The 26,300-nt window shown below is 44.0% G+C and overlaps 1 protein-coding gene across 1 annotated transcript in view; it reads left to right on the top strand.

The window, feature by feature from the left end:
* hdgfl3 (HDGF like 3) overlaps nucleotides 1-25,380 on the top strand; it is a 124,719-nt gene extending 99,339 nt beyond the window's left edge. The window contains exons 5-6 of the mRNA XM_078530432.1: nucleotides 17,954-18,109; nucleotides 24,888-25,380. Of these exons, the coding sequence (XP_078386558.1) occupies nucleotides 17,954-18,109; nucleotides 24,888-24,902 (171 nt within the window). The 3' untranslated portion in view covers nucleotides 24,903-25,380. The remainder of the gene's footprint in view (nucleotides 1-17,953; nucleotides 18,110-24,887) is intronic.
* Nucleotides 25,381-26,300: the final 920 nt, after the last annotated feature.

The raw sequence follows: 26,300 nt of genomic DNA, 5'->3' as shown, positions 1-26,300 counted from the left end.
CCAGTTTCCAAAATGCCAGTCAGAGGAGGAAGTGGAGTGGATAATTCTACAAGGAGCTGATCCTCCAATCACTGGCCATTCCTCCCCCATGTTTGCTGCTGATAGCCTCACTAAATGTATGAGAGAAGCAGTCTGTGATTGGAGGAGCAGCAATGAGTTTGCTGTGGAGAAAGAGATTTTCAGACAGGCAGGGAGGAGGGGGGGAGGGGGAGAGAGAGAGAGAGAAACAGCCAGGTCCTGGGAGAGGGTCAAGCTGCTGGGGCCACGGGGAGGAGAAGCTGCAGGGTCCGGTAGTGAGCTGGCTGTGAGGCCTGGGGGTAAGACACTGTAGGCCTCTGGGTCGGTGGGGGGTGGCTGGTGTCTGTGAGAGAGAGTAAGTGAATGCGTGTGCGTGGGAGTGAGATAATGTATGTGTGGGGGTGAGAGTAAGTGAATGCGTGTGTGTGGGAGTGAGAGTAAGAGTGTGTGTGTGTGTGTGGGAGAGTGAGTGTTTGTATGTGGGGGTGAGAGTAAGAGTGTGTGTGTGTGTGTGTGGGAGAGTGTGTGTCTGCCTTACTCCCAGTCTCAGGTTTCTCACTCACTCTCACCCCTACACACCAACACATACCCACACCCACACACAGTGGGTGAGGGTGGGTGAGTGAGCACCCTGAGAATGGGAGTGAGCCTGACACACCCACTCAGACCCTCCCACACCCTAATGGCCATTTTCATCAATTACTCTTTTTTTTTAAACAATTTATGGCTATGACATTGCTTTATTTTTGGTCAACAAGTTGTTGCTTTTATAATACCGCAACTTTTTTTCGAAATTCAATGCGACGTTGTGCCAAACCTTAACTTTCCAAAATTTGCTCTTCGGCCACTTGAGTGAGAAAAAAATGGAAATGTGCCCCCACCACAAGTGAAAAGGTTGGACAGGCCGGGCTGTTGAGGATACAAATAATGCCCCAGAAATAATTGTGAATCAGTAGGTGAAAGGGAGGGAGGAACTTAAAACAATTCCAATCACCAAGGAAAGGGTACTGAGAAAATTATTAGAACTAAAAGACAGGACCCCAGGTCCTGATGACTTCATCCTTGAATCTTAGTAGAAGTGGCTGCTGAGATAGTAGATGCATCGGTTTTCATTTTCTAAAGTTCCCTAGATTCTGGAAAGGTCCAATCAGATTGGAAAATAATGAATGTGACCTCTCTATTCAAGTAATGAAGGAGATAGAATGCAGGAAATTACAGGCCAGTTAACTTAATTCATTGGGAAAATGCTGGAGTCCATTATTAAGAAATGTTATAGCAGGGCACCCTGTAAATCTCAATACAATCAGACAGAGTCAACATGGTTTTGTGAAAGGGAAACCGTGCTTAACTAATTTATTGGAGTTCTTTGAGGAAGTAACAAGCAATGTGGATAGAGGGGAACCTGTGAATGTGCTGTACTTAGATTTCCAGAAGACATTTGACAAGGTACAACATCAAAGGTTCCTACACAAAATAAGAGATCATGTTGTATTGGGTAATATATTAGCATGAATAGAGGATTGGTTAGCTAACAGGAAACAGAGTTGGCATAAATGGGCCATTTTCAGGTTGGCGAGATGTGATGAGTGGAGTGTCACTGGGATCCGTACTGGGGTCTCAACTATTTACAATTTATATCAATGACTTGGATGAAGGGACTGAATGTGTGGTTGCTAAATTTGCTGATAACACAAAGATAGGTAGGGGAGCAAGTTGTGAAGAGGACATAAGGAGTCTGCAAAGGAACTTAGTAGGTTAAGTGAGTGGGCAAAGATTTGGCAGATGGAGTATAATGTGGAAAAATGTGAACGTGTGCACTTTGGTAGGAAGAATAGAAAGGCAGCATACTACTTAGCTGGAGAGAGATTACAGAACTCTGAGGTACCGAGGGATCTGGGTGTCCTTGTACATGGATAACAAAAAGTTAGTATGCGGGTACAGCAAGTGATAGGAAGGCAAATGGAATGTTATCATTTTTGCAAGGGGAATGGAATATAAAAGTAGGGATGTTTTACTACAGCTGTACAGGGTATTGGTGAGACCACATCTGGAGCACTGTGTACAGTTTTGGTCCCCTTATTTAAGAAAAGATATAAATGCATTAGAAGCAGTTCACGGAAGGTTCACTTGACTGATATCTGGGATGTGGGGTGGTTATCTTATGAGGAAAGATTGGACATGTTGGGCCTGTATCCACTGGAGTTTAGAAGATTAAGAGGTGATCTTATTGGAGATCCTGAGGAGACTTGACAGGATGGATACTGAAAGGATCTTTCCCCTTGTGAGAGAGACGAGAACTAGGAGACACAGTTTAAAAATAAGATGTCTTCCGTTTAAGATAGAGATGAGAAGAAATATTTTCTCTCAGAGGGTCATGAGTCTTTCGAACTCTCTTCCCCAGAGAGCAGGGGAAGCAGGGTCAATGAATATTTTTAAGGCAGAGGTAGATAGATTCTTGACTAACAAGGGAGTCAAAACTTATCGGGCATAGGTGGAATATGGAGTCGAGGTCACAATCAGATTAGCCATGATCGTATGGAATGGCAGAGCGGGCATGAGGGGCCAAAAGGCCTACTCCTGCTCCTAATTCATATGTTCATATGACTTTCAATGTGCCTAGATGAGTGCAGCTGCAATAACTCTCAGGAAGCTCAACACCAGCCAGGACAAAGCTGCTTGCTTGATTGGTACCCCATCCACCAACTTAACATACACAGCCTCCACCACTCACGCACAGTGGCAGCAGTGTGTAACATCTACAAGGTGCACTGCATTGACTCACCAAGGCTCCTTTATCGGCATCTTCCAAAGCCATGACCTCTACCAATTAGGAAGACAAATACATGTTGGCCTTTATCGCAAGGGGATTGGAGTACAAGAATAAGGAACCCTTGCTACAGTTGTAAAGTGTTTTGGTGAGACTACATCTGGAATACTGTGTGTAGCTTTGGTCTCCACGTTTGGGAAAGGATATACTTGCATTGGAGGCAGTACAGTGAAGGCTCACTGAATTGGTAACTGGGATGAGGGCGTTGTCTTATGATGAAAGGCTAAGTAAATTGGGCTTATATTCTCTGTAGTTCAGAAGAATAAGAGGCGATCTCATTGAAACCTACAAAATTCTGAAGGGGCTCGATAGGGTAGACACTGAGAGATTGTTACTGCTGGCTGGGAAGTCTAAAACACGGGGCACAGTCTCAGGATTTCGGTTTGAGATGAGGAGAAATTACTTTGCCCAAAGGATTGTGAACCTTTGGAATTCTCTACCACAGAGGGTTGCAGATGCTCCATCATTGAATACATTTAAGGCTGCGAAAGACAAATTTCACACAGGGAATTAAGGTATATGGGAGCACAGACAGGGAAATGGAGTTGAAGCCCAAGGTCAGCCATGGGTGGAGCAGGCTCGATGGACCATGGGGTCTACTCCCGAGCCTATTTCTTGTGTTTGCGTAGAAGGACAAGGGTGCAACTGTGAAACTAAAAATCCAGCCAGGTCTGTTACATTGATTTAGAAGTGGTCTAAAACAGGCTCTCAGAGTTACTCTGTCATTAGTTGAATCTTTTCAAAATATCACCATTTTCGCATTGAGTAATTTACTAATGCAAAGCATCAGTTCTTTGCTGACTGAACGGCATTGATAAATGTTAGAGATTATGAACTCAGGTTGTATTAACTGCAATATCTGAAACCAGCTGCAACTGATCCTCCACTATCCTCCAAAATCCAACACTTTCTCCATCAACCTTGCATCACATAGAGCTTAAACAAGCCTTTAAACTATTCATGAAAGCAAAATACTACGAATGCTGGAGATCTGAAATAAAAACAGGAAGTGCTGGAAAATCTCAGCAGGTCTGGCAGCATCTGCAGAGAGACAAGCAGAGTTAATTAATATTTCGAGTCCAATATGGCTCTTCTTCAGAATTATTTATAATGGCCGCCATATTATAATGCTGCCATCTGGTGGCTGCCTCTGTGTAACTGCGATAAAGATTCTTCATCCTTGTCCAGAGCCAATTAGGAAAGAGTAAATTAAACCAGTGTTTGATCAAATCATCAGTGAGAAACACACACTTTGTTTGACAGTGTACAACTATTGATATTTATTGATAAAGTAGCTCAGAATTTACTGTCAGAATGAGCAACTTTAACAGTGTTCAGTGTTATTAATATATAAGCTGTCCAACAGTTTGTGGGAAAGAGATAACCCAGGAATTGGAAGTCGCCATAAATTGTGAAACGATTTTGACTGTTCTGCTGTTAGCCTCGTGAAAATGGAAACTCGCTGGCAACCTCCCTGTGAGTTTTGTGGTTTGCGTATTAATTGCCAATTGATCTCACCACAGAAAATGACTGTTGGTAGTAAACAGCATAAATACGATTTTAATGAAAAGATTCATGTTTCTGCCAAGCCATCCAATATCTTCAGCCCAGAAATGGAACAACTGAAACTGTGGAGTCTCATTCCTGCAGGTAGTAAATAGTTTTTAGATAATTACAACTCTAACTTTAACTTGTTTTTTTTTTCTCTCTCTTAAATTGATTTTTTATCTTCCCCTCTCTTCCTGTACCTGATTTGACTGTTAATCCATCCTGTCTCTTGGTCATTACTATGCCTCTTTCTTGTTTGTTAAAACTCATTGATTAAGGAGTTAGATTGTTGATCCTGTCGTTGACCAAGGTCCCAGATACCCATTGCCCTCACTGCCTTTATCAGATTGCACTCCCGGCAAGTTACAAGGAAAAACATTTTGAGCTGAAAGGTGAGGGGCAGAGCCTTGACTAAAGAGATACTTCACTCCCGGAAATGTTGTGCCATAATTTACAATGGGGGACCATATTGTAGTGCTGCCATCTAGTGGCTATCTTGACGTGGTACATTAAAGATTCTTCAAGCTTGTTAAAAGTTCAAGGTACTATAAATTACACCACAGTATGATCAAATCTGGGGACATAGATACTGTATGGCAATGTATACCTGCAGATATTTATAAATTGGGCATGTCTGATATTCCGGTTATGGCACAGCTGACGGTAAGTGCTGAGTCATTCAAATCCTCGAGGGAAACTTGAAACAACTGCCACAGCTTATTTGTAATTTGTATAAATTTCGAGACGTGTGCCTTGAATTCAGTAGGAATAAGACCCCCAAGTCTTACAGGTTTTTACAAAACTAGATTCAACATTTATTAATAGACAAATGATTTTAAATACATACACAGATCCACAAAATACTACTATGATTACTTCCAATCCTCCTACTCAATCTAACTCCCAGTTATACTTTCGTTAAGGCAACAGTAAGACACATAGATTATAAAAGATCCAGGCAAAGAAACATGATACACTGAACAAGTCAAATTCAAAGTGAGTTTTCTTAACTTCAGTCCTTTGCGTACAGCAGCTTGAGGCATCGATGCTGAAGGCTTTTTCACACTTGTAAGATCTTACATTGCGTCTTCCCTTACAAACAGTCTTCTCTCCTTTATGCACATTTTCCTCTTTGAATGCAAATACCCATTGTTTCATTATGTCTTTGGACTTTATCTTCTTGATAATAAAACCCTCTCATAGCATTAAGTTTTACCAGTAATCTTTGGGAAAAATAAACACACGCTTTCTAAACTTCACCTGGCTAGGTGACACATTTCACCCCCTCTTTTGAAAACAAGCTGTAGTCTGGTTTATTTAAAAACGTGAATGTTCCCTTGACACCTATGTTTCTAAACTCCCCCATGTTTACCCAGGGCAGAATCTTCCGGTCGGTGTGCGGGGGCGGGCCTGGCACGCCGACGCGTAAAATGGCGCGTGACGATGTCGGGCGTGCGCCCCGACGTCATCGCGTGCCGTCGCGATATTTCGTTCAGAGGGAGTGCACTGGAGTCAGCTGCGCGCCCGCCGAAATGTTAAGGGCCTATTAAGGCCATTAAGAAATTAATTAAAGTCCTTAAGAACGCTGCCCGTCCAACCTTAAGCTTGGCGGGCAGGCAAAAAGCCCAAGCGGCCTTCACGTTTTTCAGGAAACCTCATACATGGGCGGAATGAGGCTTTCATGAAGCTTTTATAAAGTAAATAAATAAATTTTCCCACCTTTACAAACATGTCCCAACTCATATGACACAGTCACATGAGGGGACATGTTTGAATAAATTTTTAATTTGATTCTGTCATGATTTTATTATACATTCAATCCCCCTAAGGTAGCTCCGTGCCCAGGCCCCAAAAGAGCAAAAGGCCCCGACTCCCCTTCCTCCCCCTGCCCGCACAGGTAGTGCTACCTGCCGCGCATGACACTGGGCGGGCCTTAATTGGTCCGCCCGCGTAAAATGGCACGGAACCGATTGCGGGCAGCAATCGGCTCTGCCCCTGCTCCTGCCAGCCCGCCTGCCATAGGAACAATCCTGGCCCTTTGAAACTTAATTTCTCTTCTTACATCAAAGCATCCAAAGCACCAGACGGACTACAGCAATTCAAGAAGTTGATTCAACAACCACCTTCTCAAGAACAATTAGGGATGGCCTTGCCAACGACGCTCACATCCCATGAATTTTTTAAGAATCTGTATTGTTCCCCCCAAAGCCAATTTGTCCTTCCTGAAGATCCAATTGTCTGAATTATAGTGACATCCGATCGAAGGTCCAAGCTGAGGTATTTTTGACGAATGGTGTGATAAATGAACCAAGTGAGAAGCTGTGTGATTCAGAACAAGATTCTACAAGTAAACAGAAGGACCCTGTTGTTATTTTTTTTCTTTAGTCTGTTAAATGATCCACCTCGACTAGCTAAACCCCCTTCCCTGCCAAGTTTACTTTGTTTGGGTTATAATGGGGTTGAATTTCTGGATTGTCCAACATACTTTGACAGAATATACAGGGAAACCTCAGAGAAATGGCAGAGACTGTTTATGCCCTTTTCCTTGGCAGAACAAGTGGTACTGAAGAGGCACTCAGTCTTTTGGCTGTGGGAGCCAAATGTGAGCCAAATTAGGGAGCCCAGTCTTCTGCAGGAGTTGGTCTGTCTTGTTAAACAATTGCAGGGAATGAAAGTTGCAGCAGCACTTAATTCCCTTCATACGCAGAGGCAGACTCCAAGTGAGCAGTACCATCAGCGCTGAATGTCTGCCCTGAATTCACCATTTTCCTGGTCCTGATAACCTGAGGTGGAGTCGCATGGGTTGCTGGCAGCTTCTGCCCGCTCCAGGTTTTACAAAACAAGTTGTTCCAGGGCATTGGCAACACTGGCAAAGTCACATTTATTGCCCATCTCTACAGGCCCTGAGAAAGTATTGAAACCCAGGCCCCTAGAACTACTGCAGTCTTTGTGCTTACAGTTGTTCTATTGGTGGTAACTATATCCAACTCAAATCCAAGGCTGCAATCCTCCAGTTTTCCTTAGGTATGGATTGATGCCAGAGGACTGGAGCGTTGCGAATGTTACACCTCTGTTCAAAAAAAGGGGGAGAGGAATAAGCCAGGTAGATGCAGGCCAGTCAGCCTAACAATAGTGGTGGGAAACTTTTAGAGATAATAACCCAGGACCAAATTAATTGTAATTTGGAAAAAAAATTGGAGTTAAGCAATGATAGCCAGTACAGATTATTTAGATGTAAATAGTGTTTGACTAACTTGATTTGAGTTTTTTCATGAAGTAATGAGGAAGGTAATGAGGGTAAGTGTGTTTGATGTGTGCACGGACTTGCAAAAGACTTTTGATAAAATGCCACACATTAGGCATGCAAATTAAATTGAATCCCATGGATTAAAGGGGTGGTGGCTGGGTGGATACAAAATTGGCCCAGGGACAGAAAGCAGTGAATAGTGGTGAACAATTGCTTTTCAGACTGAAGGGAAGTGGTATTAGGATCATTCCTCTTATTGACACATATTTATATCCTGTACCTGGGTATACTGGGCAGAATTTCAATGTTTTAAGATGATGGAAAACTCAGAAAAGCAGTAAAAAATGAAGAGAGTAGCAGATTTCAAGAGCACACAGACAGACTGGTGAAATGGGCAGATACATGGTAAGTTAAATTTAACACAGAAGTGTGAAGTGACGCAATTTGGAAGAAAGAATGAAGAGACGCAATATAAACTAAGTGATACAATTTTAAAGGAGGTGCAGGAACAGAGAGACTAGGATCTACAGACTTGGAAGGTGGCAGGACAAGGCTGTTAAGAAAGCAGATTGAATGTCCTTCTATGTGTGACTTGGAGAGAACATGGAGATATGCCTCTGACCTTGAGGCTCTTGTTCTTCTTGGTGGTAGAGGTCACAGGGTTAGGATGTGTTGCTGTGGTAAGATTTTGAAGTTACTGTGGATCTTCCTGTGGATAAGTATTTAATGCGGCCACAGTACTCTGCTGGTGGAGGGAGTTGACATTAAACTGAGTGGTAGAGTACCAGTCATGTGGGTTCCGTTGTTCTGAATGGTCATGAGAGTTGGTGCACTTTTCCAGGCAAGTGGTGAGTATTCTATCATACCCCCTGATTTGAGCTGAGAAAATGTCAGAGAGGATTTGAGGGGTTAGGGGTGAGTCACTGGTCACAAAGCACCCAGCCTCCATGTTGCTCTTGCAATGAAGTTGTTGACATAGCTGATCCAGTTAACGTTCTGGTCACCTTCAGGAGGTTATTGTTGGTGATGGAGGTGGGGGAGCACAATGAGGAAGGTACCATTGAAGGTCAGGGCAGGCTTTCTCATTCTGGACATGGCCATTATCCGGCCCACATGTTAGCCCAAGTGTGAATGTTGTCCAGGTCCTTCTGTAGCCTAGAGTGAAGCTGAACATAGTAGATGAAACTGAGCATGTCAGGCATAGCTCAGTTGGTAGCACATGCCTCTCAATAGCAAGGTTCCGGCTTCCAGTCCCACTCCAGGGATTGAGAACAAAAACCAAGGCTGACACGCCAGTGCAGTACTGTGGGAGTGAGACGTGCCATCTTTCAGTTAAACTGAGGTCCCATCTGGCTGCTTTGGTGGATATAAAACAATGCAGGGCACTAGTTCAAAGAAGAGCAGCAGTGTTACCCCTGGTGTCCTAACCAATAATTATCCCTCAATTAACATCTCCAAAAACAGATGATCTAGTCATTGTCACATTGTTGTTTGTGGACGTTTGCTGAGCGTTTATAGACTACGTTCCCTACATTACAACAGTGACAACACTTCATAGAGCACTTCATTGGCTGTAAAGTACTTGAGACATCTGGTTGTCATGAAAAGTGCTGTATAAATGCACATTTTTATTTATTTTGAACATCTTAATAGTGGCTTTAAACAGAGGGAAGGTCATTGATAAAGCAGCTGAAGATTGTTGGGCTGAGGATATTTCCCTGAGGAGCTCCTACAGTGATAATCTGGAGCTCCAACAACCACAACCATCTTGTTTTGTGTCACTGGCATGTATCCATTTTACCGACATTGACATCAGCTTAGCCAAGTCTTGTTGATGCTGCACTCTGATCAATACTGCCTTAATGTTAAAGGCAACTCTGACTTCTCCTCTAGCATCCAGGACTCATTGAGGTTTGACATGGTCTGGTGATGAGTAGTTCTGGTGGGCCCTGAACTGAGCTTTAGTGAGTAGGTTATTCCAACAACAACTTGCATTTATACGCCACCTACAGTGCCAAGGTGCTTCACAGGAACATTATCAAACAAAATTTGACAGTGAGGCACATATTCTGATGAAAGGTCAGCAAGATGAAACATTATTTCTCTTTCTCTCTCCAGAGATACTGTTTGACCTGCTGCATTTTTCCAGAATGTTTTGCTTTTACCCAAGGAGCTATTAGGACAGCCAGCCATAAACTTGGGGCGGAATCATCCGTGCCCATTGGTGTTGGGCGTGTTCCAAGGCGTGCGTGGACAATATGGCAAGAAGGCCAAAAATCGGTTTCACAACGTCGTGAAGCCAGTTTGCAATCATTCGCTCAGCCCGTCAATAACAGGCCACTTCTTCCGCTGTTGAACATCGGGAACCTCATTGTAATACATGAGCATATCGTTATAAACCCAGCCCACCGGACTTATCTCTCTCCCCCCACCCCCCGCCCGCTAGATCATTTGTTCCATTACACCAAGGTGTTTCACAGCAGCATATAAAAGGCGTGCAATTGGCGGACTGCGCTTTGAGGGGAACTGGGAGGTGAGTACACAGTAAAGTTGTGGAGCGCTCATGAGGGACGCCTGTTGGACTTCAAGTTTGAGGCACGTTGGGCAGGGGAGGGGGCAAAGGGTGCCCTGCGGTTGAGGTGACTTTGGGGGTGGGGGGGAGTCAGGCCCACCGGTACCATCGAGGCCTTCCCATACTGGGGTGCTTTATTGGCCCCTTTAATCACATTTTGATTTAATATTTTTAACTTTCCTTTAAATGCTGACTTCTGTTTTTGCAGTTTCCCTTTAAGGGACTGCCTTTTAATTTGTCCCTTGATTTTCTTAATTTAGTTTATTTGTTTGTAACAAAACAGTTACATCTTCTTCCATGTGACCGTCCAGTGGTGGTATTCCCCAGTGGAGGGCTCTCTTACCATTGGGGACCTGGGCTAGAGGGTGTTGCATGCAGCAGCACCATACAACTGTAGGAGGTGTCGGTCTCCCTAGACGCCTGCGTTTTTTATGGCCTTGTGGAGTCCGTGGACATGCACATGTAAGTTGTTGTAGGCCGCACCCTCTTTTTAGTTACTTGAGATATCTTTTGCCTTGTTTCCCTGGAGAGGGAGCACATGGTGTCCACTGGCATAATCGAGGCCTACCATGCTCGGTGTGCATCGTGGGGACTGGACTGCTTTATTGACCCCTTTAATCACATTTTGATTTGATATTGTAAGTTTCCTTTGTGATTTGTTTTTCTTTTGCAGTTAAAATGTCATTTTACCACCCACTACCACACTTAGTGCAAACCTGGGACAATTCCACCCTTGGTCAAAGAGATATGTTCTAAGGACCATCTTAAAGGAAGGAGGAGTGGTAGAGTGGCAGTGACGTTTAGGGAGGGAATTTAATAACTTAGTGTCCAGACAGCTGAAGGCATGGCCACCAATGGTGCAGCAATTAAAATTGGGAATGATCAAGAAGCTAAAATTGAAGGAGTGAGGAAATCTAGGAGGGTTGGAGGGCTGGAGGTTACAGAGATAGAGAGTGATGAGGACATGGAGGGGTTATCAAGGTATTGCTTTACCAGGAGCCATATTTTTTTTTATCCATTCACGGGATGTGGGCTTCGCTGGCTGGGCCAGCATTTATTGCCCATCCCTAGTTGCTTTTGTGGAGGTAGTGGTGAGCTGTCTTCTTGAACCGCTGCAGTTCATGTGGTGTAGGTACATCTACAGTGCTGTTAGGAAGGGAGTTCCAGGATTTTGACCCAGCGACAGTGAAGGAACGGCAATATATTTCCAGGTCAGGATGGTGAGTGACTTGGAGGGGAACTTCTAGGCGATGGTGTTCCTGTGTGTCTGTAGGTCAAAAAGCACAGGAGTGGTGGGTAAACAGGATTTAGTGCGCGTTAGGACATCGACAGCAGTATTTTAGATGAGCTCAAGTTTATGGAGGATGAGAGATGGGAGGCTAGCCTGCAGAGCATTTGACTATTCAAGCCTCGAGCTAACAAAACATGGATGAACATTTAAGCAGCAGATAAACTGAGGCGGTGGCAGAGATGGGTGATGTTGTGGAGGTGGAAGTAAGCAGTCTTGGTAATGGAGCCGCCAATACAGAATCAGAAGTTCATCTCAGGGTCAAATAGGATGCCAAAGTTGCCAAGGTTTTGGTTCAGCCTCAGACAGGCACCAGGGAGAGGTATGGAGTCAGTGACTAGAGAATGGAGTTTGTGGCAGGGACTGGAGACATTGCTTCGGTTTTCCCAATATTTGATTGGAGAAAATTTCTCCTCATTCAGGACTGATGTTGGACAAACAGCATTAAAAATTAGCAAGCAGATGTCATTTGATACTACCATTGATGACTCTTTCCATCTGATGCTAGGGAGGTGGTACTGGCTAAGTTAGATTTGCCCTGGTTTCTGTAGATTGTATCTACCTGAACAACCTGTCATACTGATGGGCAGATGCCAGTATCAAAGCTGTATTGACATAGATTGGCCGGGGATTGGGGATGCAGTGGGAGCAATTAGTTTTGGTGCACACGTTTTCAATACTACAGCTGAGATTCTGTCAGATCTCAATGCCCTCAACCATTTCTTAACGTCACGTAGAATGAATTGATTTGGCTGGATATTTACATCTGCGATGGTGGAGACTAGCAGGGGGGTACCAAAATGAATTGCCCACATGACACTTCTGACTAAAGATGTTTGGAAACAGTTCAGCCTTATCTCTTGCTGGGCTTCACAATTAATGTGGCCGGGAATGTTTGTGCAGCCTCCTCCTGTATTTAGTAGTCTGATTGCTCACCTTGATTGGACGTGGTTTGGGTATAGACCTTTGCTCTGATCAGTTGGGTGTTGAGCAGCTTGGCTCTGTCCATATCCTGCTGCTTTTCGTCTTCAGCCCTCTTTTGTTGGCGCTCCAATCATAAGGATAAATCAGGTCTAAGAATGAGGATTAAACAGCAAGATCAGTTATAGCTGTATCAGATAATATGTTAGTTTTATTTATGTCTTGAATTATATCCAACATAAAGATGCTGGTTCAAGGAAGAGCTTCTGAAAAGATTGTTGGCCTAAATGAGTAGACCAGGTGCTGCAGAGTGTCAATAGCTAGAAATATTTTCACCAAAGAATTGGGGGAGCCAATTGCTCCTCACCGCGGTATTTCTAAGATATAAACGTAGAATTCTTTTCAAGTATTATTTGGTGCTATTAGTCTAAAAAATGCAGGGTTTGATCAGAAATCTCCAAACATCTGACTGTGGTTCAGATCCCACTTCAGAGATTTGAGGTTGACGTGAGAGAGCTCGCGATTGAGAAATGGTAGGTGAAATCCCTGCAGATTTAAAACGAGCTGGACATGCTTGTCTGTGTGTGGGGAGCTTGGGGGTGGAGGGGAGATGGGGAGGGGGTAGAGGGCTCGGGAGTGGGGGAGGTGGGAAAGGAGGGAGTGGGTGAGGGGGTGTTGGGGGCAGGTTGGAGGGAAGGTTAGATGGGAACTTGCTTATTAATTATATATAGAGACTTTATAAACGTTAACATGTATCACTAGCACGCGAAACCTTAAATTATAGTGAATAAATGAAGACTCGGCACACCACTTATGAAAGGCTGCTGACCCCTGATCTAGGCTGGCAGCTCAGTGCAGTAATGAGGGAGTGCTGCACTGTAATGAATGTCATCTTTTGGATAAATTGCTAAATTGAGGATCTGTTTACGCTCTCTAGTGAACGTAAGGGATTCCATGTCACTATTTTGAAGAAAGGATGGGAAGTCCTTCCCAGTGTTAGTAGCTAATATTTATCCCTCAATCGGCACTAAAACAAGATCTGATCATTTGTTGCATTACTGTTTGTGGGAGTTTTCTCTGTGCAAATTGGCTGCTGCACTCCCTACATTACAATAGTGAATATACTTCAGAAAGTACTTAATTGACTGTAAAGTGCTTTGGGATACCCTATGGTTGTGAAAGGTGCTATATAAATACAAGTTCTTAATCTCATCTTACCTATTGGTTATCTGATGGGGCTTTGGGTACGAATTGCAAGCAAACCTCTGGTAAGGACCTGGTGCTTACTCCCTAGCATGCCACTAGTCACCTTACGTTATTCCCAGATTCACAATTATGTGTACAAGTGAAGCACAAAACTTTCTGCATCTGCTCAGTGAGACTGAAGTTAAGCTCCTCCCTTGTCTGTACAAAGAAATCAAGATTTTTTTTATTCATTCATGAGATATGGGACCATAAATGCTGGTGAGACCAGCATTTATTGCCCATCCATAATTGGTGATAGTGAGCTGTCTTCTTGAGCCGCTGCAGTCCATGTGGTATAGGAATACCCAGTGCTGTGAGTGAGTTCCAGGATTTTGACCCAGCAACAGTGAAGGAATGGCGATATATTTCCAAGTCGGAATGGTGTATGGCTTGGATGATGGTGATGGTGTTCGCATGTGCCTGCTGCCCTTGTCCTTCTAGATGGTCACAGTCATGGGTTTGGAAGTTGCTGTCTAAGGAGGCTTGGTGAATTCCTGCAGAACATCTTATAGATGGCACTCACTGCTGCCACTGTGCATCGGTGGTGGAAGGAATGAATGTTTGTGGCTGGGGTGCCAATCAAATGGGCTGCTTTGCCCTGGATGGTGTCAAGCTTCTTGAATGTTGTTGGAGCTGCACTCATCCAGGCAAGTGGAGAGTATTCCATCACACTCCTGACTTGTGCCATTTATATGGTGGACAGGCTTTGGGGAGTCAGGAGATGCTTTACTTGCTGCAGGATTTCTAGCCTCTGACCTGCTCTTGTAGGCACAGTATTTATATGGCTAGTCCAGTTCAGTTTCTGGTCAATGGTAAACCCCAGGATGTTGATAGTGGGGAAAATTCAGCGATGATAATGCCATTGAATGTCAAGGGGTGATAGTTAGATTTTCTCTTTTTGGAGATGGTCATTGCCTGACACTTGTGTGGCATGAATGTTTTATGCCACTTGTCAGCCCAAGCCTGGATATTGTCCAGGTCTTGCTTCATTTGGACATGGACTGCTTCAGTATCTGAGGAGTCGCGAATGGTGCTGAACATTGTGCAATCATCAGTGAACATCCTCACTTCTGACCTCATGATGGAAGGAAGGTCATTGATTAAGCAGCTGAAGAAGGTTGGGCCTAGGACACTACCCTGAGGAACTCCTGCAGTGAAGCCCTGGAACTGAGGAGATTGACCTCCAACAACCACAGCCATCTTCCTTTGTGCTAGGTATGACTCCAACCATCGGAGAATTTTCCCCGATTCCCATTGACTCCAGTTTTGCTAGGGCTCCTTGATGTCATAATCAGTCAAATACTGCCTTGATGTCAAGAGCAGTCACTCACACCTCACCTCAGGAGTTCAGCTCTTTTGTCCATGTTTTGCCGTGGTCAGATGTGTCAACTCATTAGTATCATTGCACATGTTCAATAGAATTAATTGTACCATATTTGGAACAATTAATACCAACAGACAAGGAGCACTTTAATTGAAAAAGCTGTTTTTGTCAAACCCCTGATTACAGCTCTGAGGTAACTATGAGAGCTTGATTTTTTGAGACCAGACATGGTTAACCATGTACTTTATCTATTGTCCTTATGTAAGAGTTGGTGGCCCACTACTCTGACAATCCATTAGGGATGTCTTCACCTTGCCTCTAAACAGAGAGCTGCCACTGAATGCCATGTCAAGTTTTAAACCAGATATCCAAAACCAACTTTTTCAGTCTGGTCATTGAAAGAGGTGATCAGTTTGCTTGCACTGGGGATGCCTGCCATTCAGGTTTGATGACATTTTCTAAATAGGATTTGGTTGCTTTCAAGGTAGACCATGCAGTGTTCTTGAAATCGTATTGCAATTACTATGTCAAATGCTTTATTTAATTTTCCTAGGTGAACTAGGATAACCACAGAATCACAGAATCACACAGTGCAGAAGAGGCCCTTCGGCCCATTGAATCTGCACCGACACGTGAGAAACACCTGACCTACTTACCTAATCCCATTTACCAGCACTTGGCCCATAGCCTTGAATGTTATGACGTGCCAAGTGCTCATCTAGGTTCTTTGTAAATGATGTGAGGCAACCCGCCTCCACCACCCTCCCAGGCAGCACATTTCAGACCATCAGTAAAAAAGTTTTTCCTCACATCCCCCCTAAACCTCCTGCCCCTCACCTTGAACATATATCCCCTCGTGACTGACCCTTCAACTATGGGGAACAGCTGCTCCCTATCCACCCTGTCCATGCTCCTCATAATCTTGTACACCTCGATCAGGTCGCCCCTCAGTCTTCTCTGCTCCAACGAAAACAACCCAAGTCTATCCAACCTCTCTTCATAACTTAAGTATTTCATCCCAGGCAACATCCTGGTGAATCTTCTCTGCACCCCCTCCAGTGTAATCACATCCTTCCTATAATGTGGCAACCAGAACTACACACAGTACTCCAGCTGTGGCCTCACCAAGGTTCTATACAACTCCAACATGACCTCCCCACTTTTGTAACCTATGCCTCGATTGATAAAGGCAAGTGTCCCATATGCCTTTTTCACCACCCCACTAACATGCCCCTCCGCCTTCAGAGATCTATGGACACACACACCAAGGTCCCTTTTTTCCTCAGAACTTCCTAGTGCCATGCCGTTCATTGAATACTTCCTTGTCAAATTACTCCTTCCAAAGCATATCACCTCACGCTTTTCAGGATTAAATTCCAACTGCCACTTATCTCCCCATTTGACCATCCCGTCTATGTCTTGCTGTAGCCCAAAACACTCAACCTCACTGTTAACCACCCAGCCAATCGTTGTGTCATCCACAAACTTACTGATCATACCCCCTACATAGTCATCTATATCGTTTATATAAATGACGAGTAATAGGGGACCAAGCACAGATCCCTGTGGTACGCCACTGGACACTGGCTTCCAATCACTAAAGCATCCTTCTGTCACCACCCTCTGTCACCTACAACTAAGCCAATTATGAATCCATCTTATCTAATTACCCTGTATCCCACGTGCATTTGCTATCTTTATAAATCTCCTCTGTGGGACCTTGTCAAAAGCTTTGCTGAAACCCATATAAACTACATCAACTGCACTACCCTCATCTACACCTGGTCACCTCCTCAAAAAATTCAATCAAATTTGTTAGGCATGACCTTCCTCTGACAAAGCTATGCTGACTATCCCTGATCAAACCTTGCCTCTCCAAGTGGAGATAGATACTCTCCTTCAGAACTTTTTCCAATAGTTTCCCTACCACTGCCGTGAGACTCACTGGCCTGTACTTCCCTGGCTTATATCTATAACCCTTCTTAAATAGTGGAACCACATTAGCTGTTTTCCAGTGCTCTGACACCTCCCCTGTGGCTAAAGAGGAATTAAAAATTTGGGTCAGAGCCCCTGCGATCTCCTCCCTTGCCTCCCTCAGTAGCCTGGGACACAAATCATCCAGTCCTGGAGATTTGTCCACTTTTAAGCCTGCCAACACCTCCAATATCTTGTCACTCCCTACATCAATTTTCTCAAGAACCTCGCAGTCTCTCTCCCCGAGTTCCATACATTCATCCTCATTCTCTTGGGTGAAGATGGATGTGAAGTATTCGTTCAACACTCTACTGATGTCCTCTGGCTCCACCCATAGATTGCCCCCTTGGTCCCTAATGGGCCCCACTCTTTTCCTGGTTATCCTCTTCCCATTGATATACTTATAGAATATCTTGGGATTTTTCCTACTTTTACCAGCCAGAGCTTTCTCATATCTCCTCTTTGCTCTTCTAATTGCTTTCTTATGCTCCACCCTGCACTTTCTGTACTCTACTAATGCCTCCGCTGATTTGCTTCCCTTGTACCTGCTAAAAGCCTCTCTTTTCCACTGTAGCACTAGTAGCACTGTAGCATCTAGCTATTTCTTATACCTATCTGAGCTTTGACTTTTAGGGATATACTTTGCTCTGTTCACCAAGAAGAAAAAGTGACACTGATTTACATTGAAAAATTAATTCTAACAAAGAAATAAACAAGAGAGCAATTTCTCCCCAGTCTCATTTTCTGGAGTTCCTTGAGAAATCATCAATGGTGTGAACCATCAAGGATTCATAAAATGTGACTTTTAGTCGACGATGTTGGTATTTCACATTTTGGATATCGCCTTATCTTGGAGCTTCTCTAGATGACCATCATAACTTTGGTGGAAGATCATTGATGTGTCCAACAGGGGTTTCCATAGTGAGAAATGCGGAGAACACTCACCGCACTGATCACTTTATTTTAACCGCTGACAATATATTTTCCAGAAATCTGCAAAGCAGTCGCGAAAATCCTCTGATCAGGAAGGCAAAGACGAGGGTGATAAGGACATCAAGGAGGAGGAAAGCAAGAGTGGTTCAGAAGCAGGAGAGGCAGATGGTGATACAAAAAACACTGCCGAGCATCAGAAAATGAATGAAGAGGTAAAATTATCCATTCTGCTGACAACTGATTGCTTTGGAGAATTCTGAGGAGGAATTGAGTCTTGATTGGCCACCGGCTTGTTGTCTGGCAGGAGAGCGGTGGTTACGGGGATGGGTAAATACTCTACACATGGGTCTGATTGTCTTTTTCCCTTCCTTATAGGCTCATAGAATTTTGTAGCACAGGAGGCCATTCAGTCCATCATGCTTGTACTGGCTCTTTGAAGACCTATACAGTTAGTTCCACTCCCCCACTGTTTCCCCATTGCTCTGCAATTTTTTTTGTCTATTGAGTTCCCTTTGAAGGTTGTTGTTGAATCTACTTCTACCAGCCTTTCAGGCCGCGCATTCTGGATCATAACATGTAATCATAACAAATCATAACCTTCTTTTCATGTCTTGCACTGCAGCCTTCATGCAGGCTGCTACCTCATAAATAACAGATTTCCTGTAAAGCTGTTGGAAGCATGAATCACCAAAGCCTTAACGCTTGAGAAAAATAACATGACAATTTAAAGCCATTTTGCTTCCAACATTATTAAAATCAAAAACTTCCTTGAATTGATTTTAAAGACTATTCTTTGATATTCATATTCCGAACTATCACAAGGAATGTTTTCTTATCAATGGACCAAATCAGGTAATTGAAGACCAAATCCAAATTTTAGATAGAGTAGGGATAATCAGTCCTAGACCCTGTGATTTTATCGATCAGTTCTACCCCAAACTCGCCTGCTCTAACCTAATATATCTTGACATATTCTTTAGTCTTAGCTATTCATTGGTGTGTCCTTCATTTCTCCCCATATCAGGACTGTACTGGAATACATGAGCACAGGGATTGCTAGACAGCAAAAGACCATTTAGTTCATCCTCTTAACAACCCTGGTAATCACATGATAATGGAATTTTCGAAAATTCATAACAATCCCTATCAACTACTTTATAGACAAAGATATGTTTTGTACTACTTAATGAGAATTTATTGTGCTTCTCAAGGCTGTGCAAAAGTAAGTGAAGAGCTGTGAAAAGATGGGTTTTAGGATGTAAAAGACAGTGTGTGGGCTTCAGATAAAAATCCTTTTAAAGGAACCAATCTAATCGTGATTTTTATTCTGCTGGCACTTTTTACCCTCTGCGAAGAATGTATGTGACAAAAAAACAGTTCTAATGTGAGCCTCATCTATGAATATAATTAGATTTGAGGTTTGCTATAGCAGAAACCCAGACACAAATCTGAATCTTGAGCACCAGGCCACTGTGACAGTCTTCATGTGATAGCAGAGTCAATAGTAGCTAATTCAAAAGGGAATTGGATAAATACTTGAAGGATAATAAAATTGCAAGAATTTGGGGAAAGAGCACAAACATTGCACTAACTAGATTGTTCTTCGAAAGAGCTGGCACAGACTGAGTGGCCAAATGGCTTTCTTCTGAATAGCGTAGTGACTCTCACTATCTATACTCAATATACTGGATGCGTTGGTTGTCATCTTCCAAAATTCTGGAACAGTCCCAGCAGATTGGAGGGTGGAAAATGTAACCTCACTATTTATAAAAGGAGGGAGGGAGAAAAGAGGGAATTACAGACCGGTTAGTCTAACATCAGTAGTAGGGAAAATGATAGAGTCTATTGTAAAGGATGCGATAACAGGACACCTTAGAAAATATCAATGGGATTAGACAAGGTCAACATGGATTTATGAAAGGGAAAATCATGTTTGACAAACCTACTGGAGTTTTTTGAGAACTTAACTAGTAGAATAGATAAGGGAGAACCGGTGGATGTGGTGTATTTGGATTTTCAGAAAGCTTTTGTAAAGTCTCACATAAGAGGCTAGTGTGTAAAATTAAAGCACATGGGATTGGGGGCATGGATTGAGAATTGGTTAGCAGACAGGAAACTGAGAGTAGGAAAAAATAGGTCTTTTTGGAGTGGCAGGCAGTGACTAGTTGGGTACTACAGCGATCAGTGCTTGGGCCCCAGCTATTCACAATATATACCAATGATTTGGATGAGGGAACCAAATGTAATATTTCCAAGTTTGCTGATGACACAAAACTAGGTGGGAATGTGACTGGTGAGGAGGATGTTAAGAGGCTTTAAGGCGATTTAGACAGGTTGAGTGAATGAGCAAATACATGGTAAATGCAGTATGTCGTGGATAAGTGTTAAGTTATCCACTTTGGTAGGATAAGCAGAATGCCAGAGTATTATTTAAATGGTGATAGATTGGGAAATGTTCATATATAAAGGGACCTGGGTGTACTTGTATACCAATCACTGAAAGCAAGCACGCAGGTGCAGCAAGCAGTTAGGAAGGCAAATGGTATGTTGGCCTTCATTGTGAGAGGATTTGAGTACAGGAGCAAGGATGTCTTACTGCAGCTGTACAGAGCCTTGGTGAGACCACACCTGGAGTATAGTGTGCAGTCTTGGTCTCCTTACCTAAGAAAGGATATACTTACCATAGAGAGAATGCAGCAAATTGTCGTATGAGGAGAGATTGGGTCGACTAGGCCTGTACTCACTGGACTTTAGAAGAATGAGGGGATCTCATTGAAACGTATAAAATTCTGACAGGGCTGGACAGGTTGCAGGGATGATGTTTCCTCTGGCTGAGGGGGTCTAGAACGAGGAGTCACAGTTTCAGGATACAGGGTAGGCCATTTAGGACTGAGATGAGGAGAAATTTCTTCATTCAGAGGGTGGTGAACATGTGGAATTCTTTACCACAGAAGGCTGTGGAGGCCAAGTCACTGAATATATTTAAGAAGGAAATAGATTTCTAGGCACTAAAGGCATCAAGGGATGTGGGGAGAGATAGAGAGTATGGCGTTGAGATAGAGGGTCAACCATGATCATATTGAATGGAGGAGCAGGCGCGAAGGGCCAAGTGACCAACTCCTGCTGCTATTTTCTATGTTTCACACATGAAAGGTGACTGTCGGCACCCATGAAAACTCGTGTCCCAGCACAAGTTACCATCTCCAGGAGAGGAGGTGGAAATTGGATGAGGAGAAGTTATTTAACTGAAGCTCATTCTCCATGGATATCAGGAAGGATCCATCATCCTACGGAAAAGTCAAAAGAACATGGCCCAGAATTTTACATTGACCAGTCAGGCGCGTGCATGTGAAGTTGTGCGAAATGGCGTTGGGCGTGTGTCCCGCTGTCGTTGCACACGAGAGCAAGATTGAGGTCGCCGGGCGCACACAGGAATTGGAGCCACGCCCGCCAACAATTAAAGCCAATTAAGGTCATTAAAAACCCTATTGTCTACAATTATTTTATGTTGCCCATGCGATTTCACACTCGTCGCACAGGCAGGTGAGCAGCCTACTTTTAACGAAACCCCATCCAAGGGCGTGATGAAATGTCCAGGGTGAAATATAATTCAAAGAGATATCTGGGGACTGAGGTTTTTTTTGAGTTCTGCTGTCAGGTGCTTGAAAGTGCAGCAGTTTGGTGCATTTTTTTTCTTGTCACTTGATCTGTCCAGGTCTGCAGCTTCCCTGAGGCAGCTCCGCGACAGCTGTCTGGCTTCAGGGAGCTCGCTAGAAGCGCCCACCCGCACCCTCACTGTTGTTGGCGCTCACCCTCTTACCGGCGCCCGCCCCCCCCTCGGCAGCGCTGAGGCTTTCTCAGCGCGCATTTCATGCTGGCCAGCCAGCGTGAAATTGCGTTCGGGGGGGCCAATTGTGGGCAGAAACGCATCTGCTCCCGGGCTCACCGACTTGGCGCAAATGCCAAGCGTGAAATTCAGGCCCTTTTTAAACGATTTCCTCCACGTTCGGACAATTCACACATTGACAAAATATTATGACTGACAAATGTGCATTTCCTTTAGAATGTTGTTCGATTCTATGTTTTGTGAAGGCATTGGGATCAGTTTTTGAAGGGCAAATATTCCATTTGAAGTTCATTCTTTGAAGGGGAGTTGACCTTCATTGAATTTAGAGCAGTATCATATATATGATGCATTTACGTCTCGGGGAATTTATTTTGATTTTGATTACTGTTCATAACTCAGTAAATTTTTGACCTTTTTAATATCTGAATTAAGTAAGGCAATGACACAAAATGGAAATTGGTGCTCAAAAAATGGAAGTATCAGATAATTTGAATTTAAGCAACTTTGAGTTCAGCACAAGTTGTACTCTGTCATTGAAAATATTCTTACACCTTTTCAATTACCTTTTCACACCTACAAAATTTGCTTTAAGCAAAACAGCGACATTTAATAATAAAATTCTGAAAACATTGAGCAATTCAGGTAGCATCTTTCAAGAGAGAAACCGAGAAAACGAGCTGGATTTAGCCAATCCAACAGGGGTCTCACCCACCAATCAGGGAACCGGCAGGGTATGCCTTCTATCTTCCACAGGGGACTTAAGTGGCCACCAAAGGCCAGGAGCTCTCCAGCACCACTGGGAGTGGTGGCAGTTGCTGGTAATGCACCCACCGGAGGCTCAGGATTACCAATGGACTCCAAGCCAAAGGTGGATGAGAGCAGGGTGAGGGTCATGGGGTGGGGGATGAAGGAGGTGGGGCAGTGGAGCCCAAGGCAAGGGCAAGGGGATGGCTTTCAATCCCCCTCTTCTCAGGGCCAGGTTCCTCAGTCAGGCAGGCCTGATAATGAGGGACACCCACAGGAGGCCACTGGCAAACACGATAGGGTTTGCTGGGCAGCCTTCAGGAGGCACAGAAAGCCATGTGGCTCCCGCTTAATCCCTGAGCCACCACTGAATTGTGGTGGGCTCAGGGATAGCAGGTGTGAATTGGCTCATGAATGAACCTAATTGACATCGCACTGATAGCAGCTGGGAATCCTGCATCAACTCTTTCCATCCTCTAACTTAACCGGGAGGAGGTTTAGCCGCTGCCGTGAGACTGACTCTCCTGAGATTTGTTTTTTATTCATTTACAGGATTTGGGTGTCTGGCGAGGCCAGCATTTATTGCCCAACCCTAATTGCCCTGGAGAAGGCGGTGGTGAGCTGCCTTCTTGAACCACTGCAGTCCGTGTGGTGTAGGTACACCCACAGTGCTGTTAGGGAGGGAGTTCCAGGATTTTGACCCAGCGACAGTGAAGGAACAGCGATATATTTCCAAGTCAGGATGGTGAATGGCTTGGAGGGGAACTTCCAGGTGGTGGTGTTCCCGTGTGTCTGCTGCTCTTGTCCTTCTAGATGGTAGCGGTCGTGGGTTTTGAAGGTGCCGTGGAAGGAGCCTTCGTGTGTTTCTGCAGTGCATCTTGTAGATGGTGCACACTGCTGCCACAGTTCGTTGGTGGTGGAGAGAGTGAATGTTTGTGGATGTGGTGCCAGTCAAGTGGGCTGCTTTGTCCTGGATGGTGTCAAGCTTCTTGAGTGTTGTTGAAGTTGCAGTCATCCAGGCAAGTGGAGAGTATTCCATCAGACTCCTGACTTGTGCCTTGTAGATGGTGGACAGGCTTTGGGGAGTCAGGAGGTGTTTTATTCATCACAGGATTCCTGGCCTCTGACCTGCTGTCGTAGCCACAGTATTTATATGGCTAGTCTAGTTCATTTTCTAGTCAATAGTAACCCCCAGGATGTTGATAGTGGGGGATTCAGTGTTGGTAATGCCATTAAATGTCAAGGAGTAATGGTTGGATTCTCTCTTGTTGGAGATGGTCATTGCCTGGCACTTGTGTGGCATGAATGTTACTTGCCACTTGTCAGCCCAAGCCTGGATTTTGCCCAGGTCTTGCTGCATTTGGACATGGACTGCTTCAGTATCTGAGTAGTTGCGAATGGTGCTGAACATTGTGCAATCATCAGCGAACATCCCCACTTCTGACCTTATGGAAGGAAAGTTATTGATGAAGCAGCTGAAGATGATTTGGCCAAGACACTACCCTGAGGAACTCCTGCAGCGATGTCCTGGAACTGAGATGTTTGACCTCCAACAACCACAACCGTCTTCCTTTGTGCTGGGTATGACTCCAACCAGCAAAGAATTTTCCCCCTGATTTCCATTGACTCGAGTTTTGCTAGGGCTCCTTGGTGCCACACTCAGTCAAATACTACCTTGATGTTAAGTGCAGTCACTCTCACCTCACCTCTTGAGTTCAGCTCTTTTGTCCATGTTTGAGCCAAGGCTGTGATGAGGTCAGAAACTGAGTGACCCTGGCAGAACCCAAACTGAGCATCAGTGAGCAGGTTATTGCTAAGCAAATGCTGCTTGATAACACTGTTGATGACCCCTTCCATCACTTTACTGATGATCAAAAGTGGACTGATGGGGCGGGTTGGATTTGTCCTGCTTTTTGTGCACAGGACACATCTGGGCAATTTTCCACATAGCCAGGTAGATGCTAGTGTTGTAGCTGTACTGGAACAGCTTGGCGAGGGGCGCGGCAAGTTCTGGAGCACAAGTCTTCAGTGCTATTACCGGAATATTGTCAGGGCCCATAGCCTCTGCAGTATCCAGCGCCTTCAGCCGTTTCTTGATATCACGTGGAGTGAATCGGATTGGTTGACGAAGAGCATCTGTGATGCTGGGGACCTCTGGAGGAGGCCGAGATGGATCATGCACTCGTCACTTCTGGTTGAAGAGTAAGTGGGCCTGCCCACCATGTTTAGTGCCCCATATTTCAGGTCGATGTCCTTTCATCAGTCACTAAACCTGAACCATTAACTCTTTCACTCCACAGATGCTGTTGGGTATTTCCAATATTTTCGTTTGTGTATCAGATTTCCAGCATTTCCAACATTGTGCGTAAGTTCTAATTATTTTTAATTCTTCATTTCAGACTTCAATCATCTGAATCCTGGCCGCTAAACATGGAGGGAGTACTTCTTGGCTGTCAAGTGTTGGATATTTTACATACATTCCTTCTACCACCGTCGACATCAATTTGCAGTTTGTGCAGGCTTTTCCTCATTGTGCTGATTATAGTTTTGCGCACATGCCAGTCAGTAAAAACAAAAAAAAAAATGTCTTTTATTTTATATTCCCTCCCTTGCCGAATGTTGTAAGCAACGTTCCACCCACATCTTACAGTATGTCATTCTTATAACCGCCTTGCTGTTCTGTTATTGAGAAAGGATATGATATTTATTTTTGATGCTTGCTTTAAATGTGAAAAATAACTTCTCTTGTACTCAGCTCAGTTTCATTCTCCCCTGTGCCATCTGTCCTATGGAATTTTTTAAGCATTTATTTAGTATCTTTACACAAAAAAACTGTCTGTTCTACTGCTGTTCAGCAATGACTGCCTAGTAGAATAAAATTTATGGAATGCATGGATGTTGCTGTTACTTATTTTACTGCTGACTGGGAAAACTAGACACCTTGGGACAGGTCTTGGCATGAAAGAATGAGCTCCTCCCACTAGCAAAGCTGGCTGACCGTTCCTGCAGCGTTGGTAAACACAAGATGAAAATGATCAAATGACCATCTGGGTAGAATAGGTCACCACTAGCAAAGCAAGTGGAAGAGACCATCCAGAGGGGGTAGTGTCACAATACGTTTCTTGGAGAGTGTTGCAAGCGTACGGTCGAAGCATTCTCCAGCTGATTACACAACTGCAACCCTGTCTGAAAACAGCTGGGCTTCATAGCACTAAAGTATGACTTTCATCACTGCGGTATCAAGAATAGCAATTATATTCATCGCCCACTAACAGTCCTTTATCTCTATTCCCAATTTACCCAGGGTCGCAATTGGATTAAATATGCACGGTCACCTGCATCTATTTCAAAGTCACAATAAGATTAGTTACACATGAAAATCAGACCATGCTAACAACACTCAGCTTTTACTTCAGTTATACGGTGCATTCAAGTTTGCCCCAATCTCATTTCATGCAAAAAAACTTACAATCAGCAATGAACACTTATATCCCATCAATCTTTTGTTAGTAATTACTTGACTTCCAGAGGAGGGGGATCAGTTTCTACCCATTGTACTATCCCATCCCCTCGTTATTTCTTTCATTTTTGGACATAACCTAAAATACTTGCCATCCTGTACTTGTCTCCTTGTCACACTGTGGAATGTTCTTGATTGGTAAGGGGATCAAAGGTTGCGGGGAGAAGGCGGGAGAATGGGGTTGAGAAACTTATCAGCCATGATTGAATGGCGGAGCAGACTCGATGGGCCGAATGGCCTAATTTCTGCTCCTATGCCTTATGGTCTTATGTTGGCAATGAAACCAACACTC

Source organism: Cetorhinus maximus, chromosome 26, assembly GCF_964194155.1.
Source record: "Cetorhinus maximus chromosome 26, sCetMax3.hap1.1, whole genome shotgun sequence".
NCBI classification, from domain to species: domain Eukaryota; kingdom Metazoa; phylum Chordata; class Chondrichthyes; order Lamniformes; family Cetorhinidae; genus Cetorhinus; species Cetorhinus maximus.
Note: the sequence above shows the minus strand (reverse complement) of the source record. Positions and strands in the feature narration are given on the sequence as shown.